The sequence below is a fragment of the Acanthochromis polyacanthus genome, chromosome 18 (assembly GCF_021347895.1).
Source record: "Acanthochromis polyacanthus isolate Apoly-LR-REF ecotype Palm Island chromosome 18, KAUST_Apoly_ChrSc, whole genome shotgun sequence".
Classification (NCBI taxonomy): domain Eukaryota; kingdom Metazoa; phylum Chordata; class Actinopteri; family Pomacentridae; genus Acanthochromis; species Acanthochromis polyacanthus.
In genome coordinates, this window is record NC_067130.1 from 34,790,121 (window position 1) to 34,808,029 (window position 17,909).

At 44.9% G+C, this 17,909-nt stretch overlaps 2 protein-coding genes across 3 annotated transcripts in view; both read left to right on the forward strand.

Moving 5' to 3' along the window:
• LOC127530897 (uncharacterized) overlaps positions 1-17,909 on the forward strand; it is a 199,775-nt gene that overhangs the window by 40,840 nt on the left and 141,026 nt on the right. The window lies entirely within an intron of this gene.
• Positions 432-16,715, forward strand: hsdl2 (hydroxysteroid dehydrogenase like 2). The gene is made up of 11 exons (XM_022216249.2): positions 432-597; positions 2,722-2,885; positions 2,970-3,068; positions 3,155-3,269; positions 6,293-6,396; positions 6,473-6,571; positions 9,484-9,678; positions 9,764-9,835; positions 14,496-14,645; positions 15,819-15,947; positions 16,068-16,715. The coding sequence occupies exons 1-11, from the start codon at positions 578-580 to the stop codon at positions 16,181-16,183; spliced, it is 1,263 nt and encodes a 420-aa protein (XP_022071941.2). The 5' UTR covers positions 432-577; the 3' UTR covers positions 16,184-16,715.

A 17,909-nucleotide genomic window follows, 5' to 3' on the forward strand; every position in this document is an offset into this window, starting at 1 on the left:
ATTTTTTCTTTGCTTATTGGTGACCCCGCGACCCTAGTGAGGATAAAGCGGTGTATAGAGAATGGATGGATGGTTGCTTTTTGGTGAGGATCATAGACGTAAACCATCAGTTCGACATCTCATCAATCTCTGAATCTTTCCGGCCGTCTTGCAACCGGAGGGTTGCCGGTTCGATCCTCGGCCCGTCGTGTCGATGGTGTCCCTGAGCAAGACCCCTAACCCCTAATTGCTCCTGGCGGGTCGTGGTTAGCCTTGCATGGCAGCTTCCGCCACCAGTGTGTGAATGTGTTTGTGAATGGTGTGATTGTGTGTGTGTGTGTGTGTGTGTGTGTGTGTGTGTGTGTGTGTGTGTGTGTGTGTGTGTGTGTGTGTGTGTGTGTGTGTGTGTGTGTGTGTGTGTGTGTGTTTAAATGAGTGCAAAAAAAATGGTTCAATGCAGACCGGAAGTGGCTGCGGTGCGACATCCTGTTGGCGTATCTGGGGTGAAAGTGGGTGAAAGGTGAAGAAGAAGACGACCTGCTGCATTTCCAGATACCTGCTGCTTTACCTGTGACCTGCTCCTCACCTGAGAGTCTCCATGATGCTGCAGAACACGGGGTGAGTCTTCCTTCTTCACACAGTACACCGTTTGAAAGAGTCCCCTCGTAATGTCCGAGCAGTCGGTCCGAACTGAAGAGCAGATCCATGAAATGGAGATTTCAACGATTCGTACAGGTTCAGGCGGAGATTTTACTGCAGCCGAACTGACAACTGAAGCTTCGCGTTTAGAAAACAGGCTCAGATGTTCTCTTTTGTCAGTCCCGAGACTTTTGAGCGACGCGTTTGAAAGTTGGACGTTATTTACGCGGAGTTCGGTGGCAGCTTTGTCCCCGAGCACACCCACTACCAAGAGAGTCCAGTTAAACGGACCACACTGAAGACGACGTGGTGGTTCCAGTGAAGTGAGCAGATCTTATTTGATCCAAACTGAACCGTTAACCTTCTGAAAGACTCAAGAGAATTCTAAATAAACTGTTTGTTAACATTGTTGTGCTGTGTTTTTTTTCTTTACTACATTCAGAACTCAAAGCGCGGTAGTAAGCAATGGCAGAGAAATGTAGATTATATATATATATAAACACGTTTATATTCAGAGTGCAGTGGAGCCGAATTAAATCTGAAAACTGTGAGGTTAGGAATCCGTTGACAGTTCGGTTCTGATCCCGAGCTGCTGTGACCTCTGAGCAAGGCATCATAAAAGCAGCAAATATTTCAACAGGAGTTCGTTAGCTTCGAGTTAGCTCGCTGGCTCACAGCACGTCTTTTGATACTGTTTCAGTTTTTATCGTATATTTCTTCTAAGAACGGTTGGACACTGAAGCACCTAGTGGATTTAACAGCCACTTGTGTGTTCTGTGGAATGTTTGGGTCTAAAATGACTTTTAAGAGAAAAGGTGAGTTTTATTCGTTAACCATCAGATACATAGCGCTCCTTCAAAATAAGACGGCACACGTTCCTGCTGTGGGGAGGCTTTTATTATGAAAACAGTTTATTATATCGAGCAAACATCCTATCCATCTAAAACTAAAAGCTGGAAAGGTGGAAAAGATTTAACATTTAATTGTGAAATGTTCCATTTATGTCAACTTATTTTTGTCTTTATTAATAAATGTTTTCAGTTCAGTATTATTTATTTAGCACAAATTCACAACATATGTCATGACAAAGTGCTGAGAAAAGTCAGGTACAGACCTTACGAGTTATAACCAGAGAACAGAAACCCACACAGTACAGTTAATGTGTTCATCAGAGTCAAAAATTTCAGTTCTGTAAAATATTTTTGGCTGAATTTTAAGAACATTCATCCAATGCAATGTTTAGTCTTTATTTGTCCCTCAAGGGGAAATTTCCATAAATAAATATCAGTAGTAAAATTATAAATAAACCAAAAATATAAATAAATACGAGTTCACATGTAACAATATTGCACAGATTCTGCGTAGAATCACTGATTTCACCCCCAAAAACAGAAAGCACACCTTTCCTGTACAGCTAACGTTTAAAATCACAAACTTTGATAACATGAATTGGAAAACGGATGATAAACTTGTGTCCAACATGAGGTTCGTGGGCCAAAAGTGGTCCTCCAGAGGGTCCAATCCGGCCCTCATAGTGTAAAAATTCCAGAGAAGACATTAACTGCAGATTGTAAATGAGTAAAACTATAAATTTAAAATCATTTCTAGACCATGACAAGTTGTTTGGATCAGAAAGTAAAATACTGGATTGTTCTTTGTTCTTTTGTGTCTCATTTTTGTAGTATTTTGTCTGTTTTTGCTGTTTTACTGTCTTTTTTGTCTGACTTTTGTTGTTTGTCTCATGTTTTGTTCATTTTGTTTCCTTCTTATCTCACTTGTGTTTTTTGTCTTATTTTTGTTTCGATGTTAGTATTCATGGAGGTCTAAATGTTTTAATGAGATGTTCAGGGTTACAAGCTGCTTTATGCTGATTCGTGTAGAAATCTGTCAGCTTTTCTGATTTTGGATCCGCAGGAAACTATTCAGGTTTTCTTTCTGGAGATATTCAACCCAGAAAATGGTTTGTCACGTTTCTTTTTGAGAACTGTTAGAGGGCTGCAGATAGTTCTGTCGACGTTTATTTTTCTGTTTAATCGTGTCGTTTGGAGCTCAGCAGTGACGGCGGCTGTTAGCATGTCAGCTAACTGTTCCTGCACGTTTCAGGAAACTAGCCGGCCGCACGCTCTTCATCACCGGGGCGAGTAGAGGCATCGGTAAAGCCATCGCTCTGAAAGCTGCCAGGGATGGAGCCAATGTGGTGATCGCTGCCAAGACGTCTGAACCCCACCCCAAACTACCAGGAACCATCTACACCGCAGCTCAGGAGGGTGGGCAGCTTGCAGGCTAATTGCTAACAGACACTTCTGGGATGTTGTGTGTTGTGTTATGTATCTGTGTGTTGTGTGTTGCAGTGGAGGCGGCGGGTGGCAGAGCGTTGCCGTGTGTTGTGGACATCAGAGACGAGCAGCAGATCGGAGAAGCTGTCCAGAAAGCCGTCGACACGTTTGGAGGTAAAGCTGAGATGAAGATTTTCTCTTCCTGTTTAGACTGATGACAGCAGAGTGACATCATCACCGTTCTTCTGTCTGATTGGCAGGTATCGACATCCTGGTGAATAACGCCAGCGCCATTAGTCTGACAGGAACCCTGGCGACACCGATGAAAAAGGTGGACCTGATGCTGGGAATCAACCTGAGAGGAACATACCTGACGTATGACGCTGAACACAAACGTGTCTCCTTACATACATGTCACCATACATATGAAACAGTACAGGAGGCCCTCAGTTTACCAGGTTTTGTTGTTACGTCGGGACTGGTTCAGTGGAACTAGTTGTTGAGTGGAGTGGATGAACACTGTATGAACAGTCGTCATGCCGCGCTATAAGATGGCTTTGTTTCCATTTACTACCACATTGGATAATTCTACATTCACTAACTTCATTATAGCATCAGTAAGACTCACAGTTTACGTTTCACCTGTATTTTCCTGCTGAGGTGTTTCAGTTTGAGTTAATGACTGTTTGTTGTTACTGTAGTTGTACTAATATGTATACTGAGTGACATCCATCCATCCATCCATCCATCCATCGGGTCTTGGAGTCAGCAGATGAAGCAGATCATTCCAGACGTTCCTACTCTTAGCAACACTTCCAGCTCTTCCTGGAGGATCCCAAGGCGTTCCAAGGCCAGATGAGATACACACGTGGACAAAATTGTTGGTACCCCTCAGTTAAAGAAGGAAAAACCCACAATTCTCACTGAAATCACTTGAAACTCACAAAAGTAACAATAAATAAAAAATTATTGAAAATTAAATAATCAAAATCAGCCATCACTTTTGAATTGTTGATTAACATAATTATTTAAAAAACAAACTAATGAAATAGGGCTGGACAAAAATGATGGTACCCATAACTTAATATTTTGTTGCACAACCTTTTGAGGCAATCACTGCAATTAAACAATTTCTGTATTTGTCAATGAGCGTTCTGCAGCTGTCAACAGGTATTTTGGCCCACTCCTCATGAGCAAACAGCTCCAGTTGTCTCAGGTTTGATGGGTGTCTTCTCCAAATGGCATGTTTCAGCTCCTTCCACATATGTTCAATGGGATTCAGATCTGGGCTCATAGAAGGCCACTTTAGAATAGTCCAACGCTTTTCTCTCAGCCATTCTTGGCTGTTTTTGGCTGTGTGTTTTGGATGGTTGTCCTGTTGGAAGACCCATGACCTGCGACTGAGACCAAGCTTTCTGACACGAGGCAGCACATTTCTCTCCAGAATGCCTTGATAGTCTTCAGATTTCATCGTACCTTGCACACTTTCAAGACACCCTGTGCCAGATGCAGCAAAGCAGCCCCAAAACATTACTGAGCCTCCTCCATGTTTCACCGTAGGGACAGTGTTCTTTTCTTCGTATGCTTGGTTTTTGAGTCTATGAACATAGAGTTGATGTGCCTTACCAAAAAGCTCCAGTTTGGTCTCATCTGTCCAAAGGACATTCTCCCAGAAGCTTTGTGGCTTGTCAACATGCATTTTTGCAAATTCCAGTCTGGCTTTTTTATGAGTTTTTTTCAGCAGTGGTGTCCTCCTTGGTCGTCTCCCATGAAGTCCACTTTGGCTCAAACAACGACGAATGGTGCGATCTGACACTGATGTACCTTGGCCTTGGAGTTCACCTTTAATTTCTTTGGAGGTTGCTCTGGGCTCTTTGGATACAATTCCAACGATCCGTCTCTTCAATTTGTCATCAATTTTCCTCTTGCGGCCACGTCCAGGGAGGTTGGCTACTGTCCCGTGGGTCTTGAACTTCTGAATAATATGAGCCACTGTTGTCACAGGAACTTCAAGCTGTTTAGAGATGGTCTTATAGCCTTTACCTTTAAGATGTTTGTCTATCATTTTTTTTCGGATGTCCTGGGACAATTCTCTCCTTCGCTTTCTGTTGTCCATGTTCAGTGTGGTACACACATTTTCACCAAACAGCAGGGTGACTACTTGTCTCCCTTTAAATAGGCAGACTGACTGATTATGAGTTTGGAAACACCTGTGATGTCAATTAAATGACACACCTGAGTTAATCATGTCACTCTGGTCAAATAGTTTTCAATCTTTTATAGAGGTACCATCATTTTTGTCCAGGCCTGTTTCATTAGTTTGTTTTTTTAAATAATTATGTTAATCAACAATTCAAAAGTAATGGCTGTTTTTGATTATTTAATTTTCAATAAATTTTTATTTATTGTTACTTTTGTGAGTTTCAAGTGATTTCAGTGAGAATTGTGGGTTTTTCCTTCTTTAACTGAGGGGTACCAACAATTTTGTCCACGTGTGTACATAATCCCTCCAGAGGGTTCTGGTTCTACCTCGGGGTCTCCTCCCAGGAGGACATGTTCAGAAAACCTCCAAAGGAAGTCTCCCTGGAGGATCTGAATCAGATGTCCAAACCACCTCCACTGGTTCCTTTAGAGGTGAAGGATTAGCAGATCTACTCTGAGCTCCCTCCAGATGTCTGATCCTCTCCTCCTATCTCTAAGGCTGAGCCCAGACACCCTACAGAGGAAGCTCATTTCAGACACTTGTATCCATGATCTCATTCTTTGGGTCACTACCCAGAGCTCATGACCATAGGTGAGGGTTGGAACGTAGATGGATGGTAAACTGAGATCTTCTCCTTGAGGTTCAGCTCCTTCTTCACCACCACAGTTCAGTTCAACGCCTTCATTACTGCTGATGCTGCACCAATCCTCCTGTCCATCTCTAGCTCCATTTTCCATCACTCATGAACAAGATCCTGAGATACTTGAACTCCTTCACTTGGAGAAGCAACTCCCTCCAACCCAGAGAGACCAGTCCTCTGGTTTCCATCAGAGAACCATGACCTCAGACTTGGAGGTTCTGATCTTCATCTCCACCACTTCACACTCGGCTGCAAACCGCTCCAGTGTTGCTGAAGGTCTGAGGAACCAACAGAACCACATCATCTGCAAAAAGCAGAGATCCTGAGGTCCTCAAACCAGACGCCCTCCTCACCCCGGCTGATCTTTGAGATCCATGAAGACCACAACCAGGATCAATATCATGATGCACATAACAGCTTTGTTTACATTTTCTCTTGAGTTCCGACTTACGGCAAAAATCGACTTAATGAAACTGCAACGTAAGCCAGGGACCCCCTGTACATGCGTGTGTGTGAGTAATGTACCGTCATACATGTAGCCCTTCTTGTGCTCAGGTCCAAGCTGGTCATCCCTCACCTGCTGAAGAGCCGCAGTCCTCACATCCTGAACCTGTCGCCTCCGCTCAACCTCAACCCCGTCTGGTTCAAGAACCACACAGGTAGCCGTAGCACCCAGACCACCCAGCATCCCATCATGCACCTGTGAAGTAGTGACATGTCTGTTTTGTTTTTTAGCGTACACCATGGCTAAGTATGGCATGTCCATGTGCGTCCTGGGAATGGCTGAGGAGTTCAGAGATCAGATTGCTGTCAACGCCCTCTGGCCCAAAACCGGTCAGTGGCTACCTGTTAGCATGCTAACACACTCCTCATTGCACCAGCATGCTTTTTTTAATTCTTTATTTTCCCAGGTGAGATCAGTTGAGAACAATTTCTCATTTAAAATGATGACCTGGCAAGAGGCCCCAGCAGAAAGACGACAAATAAACAATACATGTATAAAACAGATTAAATACACCCAAAATTAATGCTAGCAGTTTAGAGAAAACAGTCAGCATGTCAGCGGTCAGCTAGGGTCTGCTGCAGCTTCTGATTAAACATGTAAGGTGATGGAAGAGATGACAGTTTCAAAGATTTTTGGAGGGAATTCCAATTGACCCTTCGCTAAGCCCCTCCCACAAATGGCTACTGTCCAATCCTACCTTAGCAACTGTAACTAGGCACGAGAGGTCTGTCAAGCTTTCAGCAGAAGACAATATGCCGAAGCGGTGTGCGTACGGTACTTGCAAGTCCGACACTCGTTATCCACAAAGCTTGGAGGGTGGTGTTGATTTTTTTTACATTCCCCAAGCCAAAGACACAAGAAGAAAGGTGCCGCGTGTGGATTAAGCAGTGTGGAAGACTGCATGATCAGCGAATCCCTCCAAAATCAATAAGAACACCTATGTCTGTTCTAAGCTAAGTTGCTAGCTAACATTAGCTAACCGTAGCTCTGTGTGTTAGGTCAGATAACATTAGCAAAGAAAGACGTCTCAATGGAAGGTTACTTCTCTTAAAACTTGAGCTACTGTGTATTATTGGAGCAAAATAAATACTGGTGATATACAAAGACAACTTCTGACATACTGGTATCTTTAAGCATTTTGTGGACGGACTACGGGTCTCCACCTACGCTCACGTCTGGCTTTGGCGACAACAACAGATGAGACCGGTACTGCATTAATGTTGTAACCCTTTGGTTTGTGCCACTGTTGTGGCAAACTTGTACAAGATATTGCTGGGCTTTGCTGTGCCTTAATGAGATCAAGTGTATAGATCAGCCCCATTATATGTGAGCAATATCCTGGCACGCTGTAAACAAACACAAATTTAGCAAGAAATGGGCAGACACATGATAATGACAGTTGACATAACATTAATTTAAATGTATATAATACATATCGGCTTACCCTGCTGTACAAGAACATTGTTGTTCTAATGATTATTTTTGACATGAAGTGACAATACATGGGGTGTTTGGCGCTTACACTGAGATCTGTGTTCTTTTCCCTCTATTTTAATGTCCTCTTCATTTGCACTCCACCAACATTTAATTTGGTGAATTTAGTTCTCAAAAGCATATTGGAGACCCTTCTGTCTGCTTCTCTCTGATATCGCTGTAGAATATGTCCAGAAATTTGCACATATCTGCTGAGAAATATCAGTCACCGGTACCGCTAAAAACTCCATATTTCATGCTAGTAGGAAAAGCTTGACAGGCGTAGCAACATTAACCAAGGGGGCGGGGCTTAAGGAAGGGTCAATTGATCGCTGCAGCAAAGTGAAAGGAATTCCAGCCAAAGACAGTGTGAACCTTTGGGATAGAGAGTTATGATCACTGGACCTCAGGTGGGGCTGCACAGTGGAGTAGTGGTTCGCACTTTCGCCTTGCAGCAAGAAGATCCCGGTTCAAATCCCGGCCTGGGCCTGGGATCTTTCTGCATGGAGTTTGCATGTTCTCCCTGTGCATGCGTGGGTTTTCTCCGGGTACTCCGGCTTCCTCCCACAGTCCAAAAATATGCTGAGGTTAATTGGTTACTCTAAATTGTCCGTAGGTGTGAATGTGAGTGTGATTGTGTGTCTGTATATGTAGCCCTGTGACAGACTGGTGACCTGTCCAGGGTGTCCCCTGCCTTCACCCGAGTCAGCTGGGATAGACTCCAGCACCCCCCATGACCCTAGTGAGGATAAAGCGGTGTATAGAGAATGAATGGATGGACCTCAGGTGGTGGTTGTTATGGAGGGTGGAGGAGGTTGGAGAGGGACTAAGGCAGGGTTCTCGCCAGCTCATTTCAGTGTAACGGCCCGTTACACTGTCTAACGGCCCGTTACGCTCAGTTTAAAAGATTACGCTGTGATTAGGGCCGCTACGCCAGCGCATTTCAAAGATTACGCTGTTATGAGAGTGTGTGGCTCCGTCATGAGAGAGGGAGAGAGAGCAGCGTGTGTGTGTGGGAGGGAGGGGGAGAGCGAGTGAGAGAGACGGGCAGTCGGTGCAGTCGGGAGAGGTGGAGAGGTGTGTTGGTGGTACTGTGTGATTCAGCCACTGTTTATTGACAATAAAGGCTGCAGTGTTCTTCCATACGGCTGGGCTCCTGTGTCTTTGCCTCTACGGCTGCTGAGGAAGTGAAGGGGGTTAACACCGGGCTTCCTGACCACGGTCGGGGGCCGAACAGGAAGGGTTAACACTGTGATTAGGGCCGCTGCGCTGTTGTTTTGACAGATAATGCCATGTGCGTTTGTTTTTATCGACTGGGTGCCTATCTAGGTTAATTTATGTCTCCCCACCTCAGCCGTACTTTCCTGTCGATTGACCCGTTCCCGTCTATTGCGCATGCGCGTTCCCGTCAATTGCGCGCGCAGGAGGAGCTGCCGTTACGCTGAAAAAAAATCCTGGCGAGAACCCTGTGAGGTCTTTCCTGATAGGGTCTGGTAGATGAGGAGAAGCCAGTGCTGGAGTCTCCTGGTGTAAAGGGAGGACCAACCCACCAGTAGGGAGGCCTTATTACGGTAAAGGAGCCCCAATCTGGATTGGATTTTAGCCTGTAGAATGTTGATGTGACGAATGGAAGAGAGGAGTAGGAGTTGATGAGCTCCAGATCTGAGTGATATGCACAGGTGGTCTTTAAAAATGTTGACATTAGCATCATGCTACAATGAGGCTAACGCGATGCTAACCTTGCTCTCCCTGTGTCCTGTTTCTGTAGCGATCCAGACGGCGGCCATGGACATGTTGGGCGGGTCAGGCATCGAGAAACAGTGTCGTACAGCTGACATCATTGCGGACGCCGCCTATGTCATCCTGTCCCAGCCGACGGACTACACGGGTCACTTCCTGGTGGACGAGGATGTCCTTAAACAGCAGGGAGTCAGGGACTTCGATCAGTATGCCGTCCAACCAGGTGGCTGCATGCTAACTGAGCTAATGCTAACCTGGCATGGCTGACCATGTTGTGGTACTCATGGTGGTCTGTGATTGGTTGACAGGTCACCCGCTTCTGCCGGATTTCTTCCTGGATGAAGCACCAGATGTGCTGGCTCAGCAGATGGCGCAACACGGTAAATACTACAAACGTTACGACACATACAGAGGATAGAAAAGTCTACACACCCCTGTTCAAATGCCAGGTTTTTGTGATGTAAAAAAATGACACCAAGATAAATAATTTCACAACTTTTTCCATTTTTAATGTGACCTATAACCTGTACAACGCAACTGAGAAACGAACTGAAACCTTTAAAAGGGAAAAATAAAAACTTGAAATAGTCTGGTTGCATAGATATGCACACCCTTAAACTAGTACTTTGTTGCAGCACCTTTGGCTTTTATTACAGCACTCAGTCTTTTTGTGTAGGAGTCTATCAGGTGGCACATCTTGGTGTGGCAATATTTGCCCTCTCTCCTTTGCAAAACCGTTCCAAATCTGACAGATTGCGAGGGCACCTCCTGTGCTCAGCCCTCTTCAGATCACCCCACAGATGTTTGATGGGATTCAGGTCTGGACTCTGGCTGAGCCATTCCAAAACCTCAATTGTTGATTTGGATGTGTGCTTTGGTTCGTTGTTGTGTTGAAAGATGGAGTTCCTCTTCATCTTCCGCTATCTAACAGAAGCCTGAAAGTTTCATGCCAACACTGACTGGTATTTGGAACTGTTCATGATTCCTTCCACCATGACTAAGACCTCAGTCCCAGCTGAAGAAAAACAGCCCCAAAGCATGATGCTGCCACCACCATGCTTCACCGTAAGCATGGTGTTCTTTTGGTGAAGAGCAGTGTTGTTTTTGCCCCAGATATACCTTTTGGAATCATGGCCATGAAGTTCAGCCTTGGTTTCATCGGACTAGAAAACATTTTCCCACATGCATTCATTCATTCTTCCCACAGGGAGAATTCAGATGTGTTTTGGCAAAATGAAGCTGGGCTTGAATGTTTTTCTTCATAAGATAAGGCTTCCGTCGTGCCAACCTACCCCACAACCCAGACATATGAGGAAGACAGGAGATTGTTGCCACATGTACTGCACAGCCAGTACTTCCCAGAAATCCCTGAAGCTCCTCCAATGTTGCTGTCAGCCTCTTGGCAGCCTCCCTGACCAGTTTTCTTCTCGTCTTATCATCAGTTTTGGACAGACATCCTGTTATTAGTAATGTCACTGTTGTGCCATATTTTCTCCACTTGGTGATGATAATAATAATAATAATAATGGATTAGATGATGAATGATGAGTATCTTCACTGTGTTCCATGGTATATTTACAGGGTGCACCAAAAAAGACTTGACACTTGAGTGTTTCATTGCAATTAACAAAAATTCATCAAAAGTTATATTTTATTTAGTTAACGTACAACAATGTTTAAAGTAATGTAAAATCAATCTAGTGTTCAGTATTTCCACCCTTTGCTCTTATCACAGCCTCTACACGACGTCGGAAGGCGAGGCAGGTTTTCTTAATATAGTCCAATGTCATTTTCTGCCACGTCCTTTTTACTGAGGCCTTCAAAGCTTGGACTGAGGCATGTGAAGTGTTGCAGGCTTCCTTCTCAACCGTTGCCCACACACTGTAATCCAGTGGGTTGAGATCTGGACTCTGCGGGGGCCACATCTTCTTCGGCCAGTATGCTGCCAGGTTTCTTGTGTGTGCTGGAGCTCCATCCTGTTGAAAGACGTAGTTTCCATCAGGGTAGTGTGCCTCTAACCATGGCTTGACCTGGGAACTCAAAATATCCAGGTCCGCTTCAGTGTTAACCTTTACTCCAGCTAGTGTGAACACAGGAGGCATCTTCTGACCGTCAGATGCAACGAGGCCAAACATCATAACAGAAGCTGGGTGTTTCGTGGTATTTATATGCTTGATGCCTTCAGAACAGTTCTGGGGGTCATTGCCTATCCATCTGTCATTTCTTCTGTTGGCAGCAGCATTCACAGTAAAGATCTTTTCGTCAGTGAAAAGAATGGTTCTTCCAGTTGCAGCATGCTTCAAATCCTTCAAGATGGCTTTTGCTCTTTCTAACAGAGTCTCCTTTTGCTGATGTGTTAGTAGTGGAACTCTAACTCTTGCTCTAGATGTCATTTGGAGGCAGGGGTGAAAGTCAGCCGAAACGGTCCGGAACTGCGTACCGGCAAAAGATCTGGGGGCAGAAAGCAGTTCTGGGAAAAGATCTGGTGGCGGTATGCTGCTCTTCCACCGGTATCTGTGGGTACGCCCATAGATATACGCCACCCGGCTGCCTGCTATCGACCGGAGTTTACATATGAGAGTTCACTCAGCAGTACGTGAGTGCGCATGCGTGTCTACTTCCATAACACAGCGATTGTTATGGCCAGTAGCAGCCAATAGCAAATAGGAGGGCTTGATTTATTGCACTGGGACATTTTCCACAACTAGTCAATAGACGTCAATAAGCGCCGCTTGCGGCAGGACGGGGGCAAGTAATAAATTACACCTGAAATTCCACACGTTCTTGTGATTGGCTGAAAAACTTTCAACAGGATTTACAATGGTTAGCATCGACGGACATTCAGGGGCAAAAGTAAGCCGGAACGGTCCAGAACTATTACTAATAGTTCCGGCAAGAATTTAAAACTATTTTCACCCCTGTTTGGAAGTCATTTTTCACTATCCTTCTCATGGATGTGTTACTGATTTTGAGGTCGGCAGCCATCCTTCTCATTGACCGTATGGGGTTGGTCTGTATCCTCTGTTTGACCTTGTTTATAATGGACTTGACCCTTACTGATTTCTTCCTACCAGAGCCAGGTTTTCTGTCGGCACTCCCGGTAAGTTCCAGCTTTTTCTTTACATTATAAACTGTCTGTCTTGATATCCCCAGCTGTCTGGATATGGCTGTCACAGTCAGTCCGGCACGCAGTAAATCAGGAACAGCTTTAGTTTTGGCCATTTGTACGGTTGCTTCCTTACTTTTGCACACATATGCCTTATCAGGTTGGCCACTGGTGGTATGTGACCTTATTAAAAGATGACAACTTATGAACTGACTTCACATAGAAGGCAGAGGAGGGAATATTCAAGTGTCAAGTTTTTTTTTTTTTGGTGCACCCTGTAATTCCTTAGAAATTCTTTTGTACCCTTCACCTGATGGATACCTTAGAACAGTGACATCCCTCTGGTGCTTTGGAAGCTCTCTGCAGACCATGGCTTGTGCTAGAAGATGTGGCTACAGAAATGTCAGGAAAGCCTACTAGAACAGCTGAACTGTATTTGGGGTTAATCAGAGGCACTTTAAATGGTGACAGGTGTGTGCTGACACCAATTTAACATGAGTTTGAATGTACTTGGTTAAATGTGAACACAGTCACATCCCCAGTTATAAGAGGCTGTGCACACCTGTTCAACCTCATTATCTCAGCTGTTTGTTTTTACTTCACCTCCCTGAAAGGTTTCAGTTGCGTTGTTCAGGTTATGGGTCACATTAAAGGTGGACAAAGTTGTGAAACTATTTTTCTTGGTGTCATTTTTTAATCACAAAACCTAGCATTTGAACAGCGCCGTGTAGACTTTTCTATCCACTGTAGTTCCTAGTATACATACAGCTGATACAAATACTGCTGCTGTGTAGATTCTCAACCATCCACAGACTGGATCACAAAGATGGGCGTAGGAACCTACCTGGAAGTGTTAAAAACCTGCAGTACCACTGCATCCGACAGGTTCCCCAAAGCTCCATCGACCCCAAAAACGCAGCAGAAGCTTTGTTTTCCTGCTGAAGCCCAGAGATCAGGCGTCCGATCTGAAAATAAATCAACAATGAATTTTATATAAATCATCACGGACTCTGACAGTCTCACCAATCACTGCTGTCTGACTCCGCCCTCTTTTACTCACTCCAAAAATCCAAGATGTCAACCAGTAGGCAGCAAGAAAGTGACTCCAGCGAGTGGAGTGATGACACACTAGCTCGGACCGGTTTCCTCATCCAGTCTGTGTCCAGGTCATGGAATGGTTGGAGCATCAATGCAAATCCACTAGACTACTACACGTACAGCTCTGAGTACTAGAAACACTGCTATACACACAGCAGGTAGGACTACAAATACTTCCACAAGAGTGGTTGATGGTACTGGAAATACTACAACAAAAAACTGTTATTAGTGCTGCAAATACTGTCACAAAAACAGCTTTAGAAATACTACTACACATGCAGCTGATCATACTAAAAATGCTATCACAAAAGGTTGTTGCTAGAGATACGGACCCGTACCCGTACCCTGTGGACTACGGATATGGCACTTGCCATTTGCCAATCAGATACGCGAGATATGGTCACGTGACTCCCGGTAGACGCTAGCGGTACGGACCCGTAGCATCGGTACTACAGGTACGGACCCTAAACCTGACCCTGACGCTAACCCGAACATTAACCTTTGCTTACCTTTCAACAGTTTGCAGTGGTTAGCAGCTTCTTGACTCGTGAGACTCGCGTACGGGTCCGTATCTGTCTGGCAAATGGAAAGTGCCGTATCCGTAGCCCACAGGCTACGGGTACGGGTCCGTATCTGTAGACACTACCATCACAAAAGCAGATGATAGTACTGTAAATATTTCTACAAAGACTGCTGACGACGACGCTACAAATACTACCACTGCCGGAAATCCTTCATCACAAACCGCTTTCTAAATACAACTCCACATGAGGCTAATAGTACTGCAAATACCAGTGCCCCCTGGTGTCCTCACCTGTCTTTCTCCTGGTTGCTAGGGGCAACGCCGGCCTTTAAACCACCATCATCATCCTCTGCCACGCCCGCCTCCGGTGGACCAATAGGAAGTACATTTGACACCATCAAAGGAGTCATCAACGAAGACGTCGTCAAGGCAACACAGGCCATCTATCAGTTTGACCTGTCAGGTAACAGCTGTCCATTTAAAGCTGCTCCGTTTGTTTTCAATCTATGTATCATTGTTTAACAAAGCTTAAATGTGTTAGTCTAGTTCGATACTATAATATAAAGTTAGTATAACGCGATATGAAAATTTATTCCTGAGCTCCGCCTTCCTCTCATAGACTCCCATGTTATTCCAAAAAGCGCCGGTCGCTGCCGACCAATCAAGTTCGAGCTTCAGCTTTGTCATGCTGTCAATCAACGGTTACGCGCACAGCAAGCAAGCCCATGCAGAGGTGGGCGAGCTACGCACTACGCAACCGTGCGCACATTTGTTTTGCTTGTGGAGGAGAGAGCATCAGGGCTCAGCAACTTCCAGAAAAGTTACCGATCCCACGGCTTGTCAGGCCAAGAGACCGCAGGACGTTTTTTGGCTCGGGGTGCTCGCGTCGCTCCCCGACCACGGCCTCCATAGCCCGCCTGACGGCTTCGTTTAGATGCCCGACCTCTGGAGGAAGATGTTGGGGCGTCTGGGACATACTCTTCGTCAGAGGAGTCATGCAATTCTGAACTCTAGATAGAAATAAATAAACAATGTAACACATATACACGCGTAAATGCACTAAGTTTGATAAACAACGTCATCCAGAGGGATACACGAGTGTAATCACATCTTGAAACTTTACTCGTTCGTCCTAGCAGATTCATGTTATTTTGGTATTAGGACAAGTTAGACTCAATACAGCATTCTAACGTAATTCCTTTATTATTTACTAAATGTACTAAATGTAGAAGAGGGGAAAACAGCAAAACAGGCGAGATGCTGCAGCACTCCGGGCACTTCTCTCATGTACTGCGCGCGTGCACAAATAAAGGGGCGAAATCAGAGGGAGGGACCAACAGTGTTTTGGGAGACGCTGCGATTCAAACTCCGGATACGAGCTTTAAGGACGTCCAGTGGGCGTGTCTGTAATATGATCCGTTTATGGCCATATAAAGAAGTCTTGTGGGCGTGTCATTAATGCGAACCTGTTTATACCCATATATGGACGTCCTGTAAGTGTAAAACGACCCTGTCTGTAGGAGATCTAAGACCATATATGGACGTCCTGTGGGTGCATCGTAGTACATTGTGGGATTGTTTATGTCCTTATAAAGATGTACTGTGTGTAAAATGATCCTGTTTACATCCATATAAGGCGAACACAGCGGCGTTTGGTTCCTGGATTTGAAGAGTGGCTCTGGCAGCGTGGGGCAGGGCCAGCCGCCCATCAAACCCGACGTTGTCATGACGATGGACTCCAGCGACTTCAACAAGATGTTTTCAGGTGAGCCACTGACGTGCCAACCATGAGGTGAAAGCACAAAGGTCATTGAGATTGAGCTGTGACTGCTGTAACCGTAGCAATGGTCTGTGTTGTTTCCATGGTAACTGGGGTGTGTTTCAGGGAAGCTGAAGCCCACGATGGCCTTCATGTCGGGGAAGCTGCGGGTCAAAGGTGACATGTCGCTCGCCATCAAACTGGACAAACTGATGGGTCGCATGAACAAGGCCAAGCTGTGAGGCTGAAGCTCCACCCCCCGGCTACCTGTCCATGTTCACACTGCCTTAACCAGAGCAACACGCTGAGATGTGAATAAAACTGTGGTGGTGACAGAGTGTGGAGTTGATGTTTTTAATTGTGTGTGTTTCTGAACCAGGTAACGTTAATGCACCGGTTCATACATCAGAGCGCAGAAATGCTGCTGCTTGGTGGAAAAAGATTCTAAAAGAGTTTAGATGTCAGATGATTGATCAGAATCCTAATGACCTCTGATACAATAGATTAGTCCAGCAGGAGGAAAGATGACGGCGTCTAGAGTTCCACTGTAGAAACACTGAGAGATCTAGAACCAGACAGCCTGCAAAAATGTGATTTCCACTGAATTTTTATCTCAACAGCAGCTTTTTTTTTTGGCTGGAAATGACATAAGTGACACATTTTGTTAGAGATATTCAGGATGAATTTTAACTTTGTTTTGCTTTCACACAGAATTAATCTGTAGCGTTAACAAATTAAATCCTGAAAAAATCTGAATAAAAATGAATCCTGGAATATGTCTTGTTTTTATTGATTTAATGACAGACATGCTCTGACTGTGTTGATGTTAAACTGGATCCTGCAGGGGTTGAAAAATGTTGAATTAAAATTAAACTGCCCCACAGCTGGAAGGATCAGCTCTAGAGACAGTAAGCATGATGTGAGAAGATCAGTCTGCTACTGTAGAAGGGACCAGGAGGAGTACCTGGGCAGATATGCTGAAGTGTGAAGAGTATAAAGAACTTGTCTAAATGAGATGCCTCGTGGTAAATAAAGGTTCTGATTGGTTGGCAGTGAGACAGTGGGAGGGAACTGGCCCCCTCCTGCTGACTCTGCTCTACTATTGATGTTTTTAGGAAAACACCTATCTATCAAAATAATTACAGGTGAAGTCTATATACAGTGAGAAATGTGACGTGTGTGTGTGTGGTGAGATTCAGTTCTGCATATCAGAAATATGAGGATTATGGTAAAGGAACCAGACAGCGGATTCAATAAAACGGTAATTCGGACTAGGAGCGATTCGTAAAACAATAAACGGATTAAATTAATTTAGGTAATCAGGTGGTTAGTGAAAATCAACCCAGATCAGAATCAGAGAAGCCCAGCTGGTCTTACTGTCAGAACCATCTGTCAGAGTCTCCTCCTGGCTGGGACGTGCGGGCCTTTAGGTGACTCCTTACAACGCGCCTGGACTTGCCGGTTCTGGAGCGGTGTATCGTCTTTATGGCAACGCATTGATGTCCTGCTGTGGGCGATCGGTTCGGTGCAAGTGGACCTGGACCAGCAGGTCTCGGGTGTTGTCAGCTGAGGAAGCCGGGGTCCGGTTGATGGAAATGTCCCTTGATTAAAAATGATGGCTCTCAGGCCTTAGCCGAGTAAAAGGAATGGATGTTGAAAATGAGCCAAAATTAGGAAAAATGGGAGCTGGTTCCTAATCAGTTCTTGTCCAAAAATCACGGATAAAAGAATGAATTCGGCGTAGAATGTGAGTCCAAGCCCTGGAACAAAGAAACTTTAGAAGATAGAAAAAACACGTCTTAGATAAGAAATAGTGAGATGCTTCTCAGGGGGAAGACAGAGGAAGAAGAGGGAGAGGAGGAGGCTCGGCTGAATTTATCTGTTGGTCCAGCTCAGGGGAGGACCTTCTGGTGGAGAGGAGCTTTTTCAGCACGATTTTGCACTCGAAATCTGACTCCCTTTGTTTCA

Coding starts and splice junctions, on each gene's coding strand:
- hsdl2 (XM_022216249.2), top strand. CDS start 578: ATGATGCTGCAGAACACGGG. Junction 6,572..9,483: donor CGCCCTCTGGCCCAAAACCG/GTCAGTGGCTAC, acceptor CTGTTTCTGTAG/CGATCCAGACGGCGGCCATG. Junction 9,679..9,763: donor TCAGTATGCCGTCCAACCAG/GTGGCTGCATGC, acceptor ATTGGTTGACAG/GTCACCCGCTTCTGCCGGAT.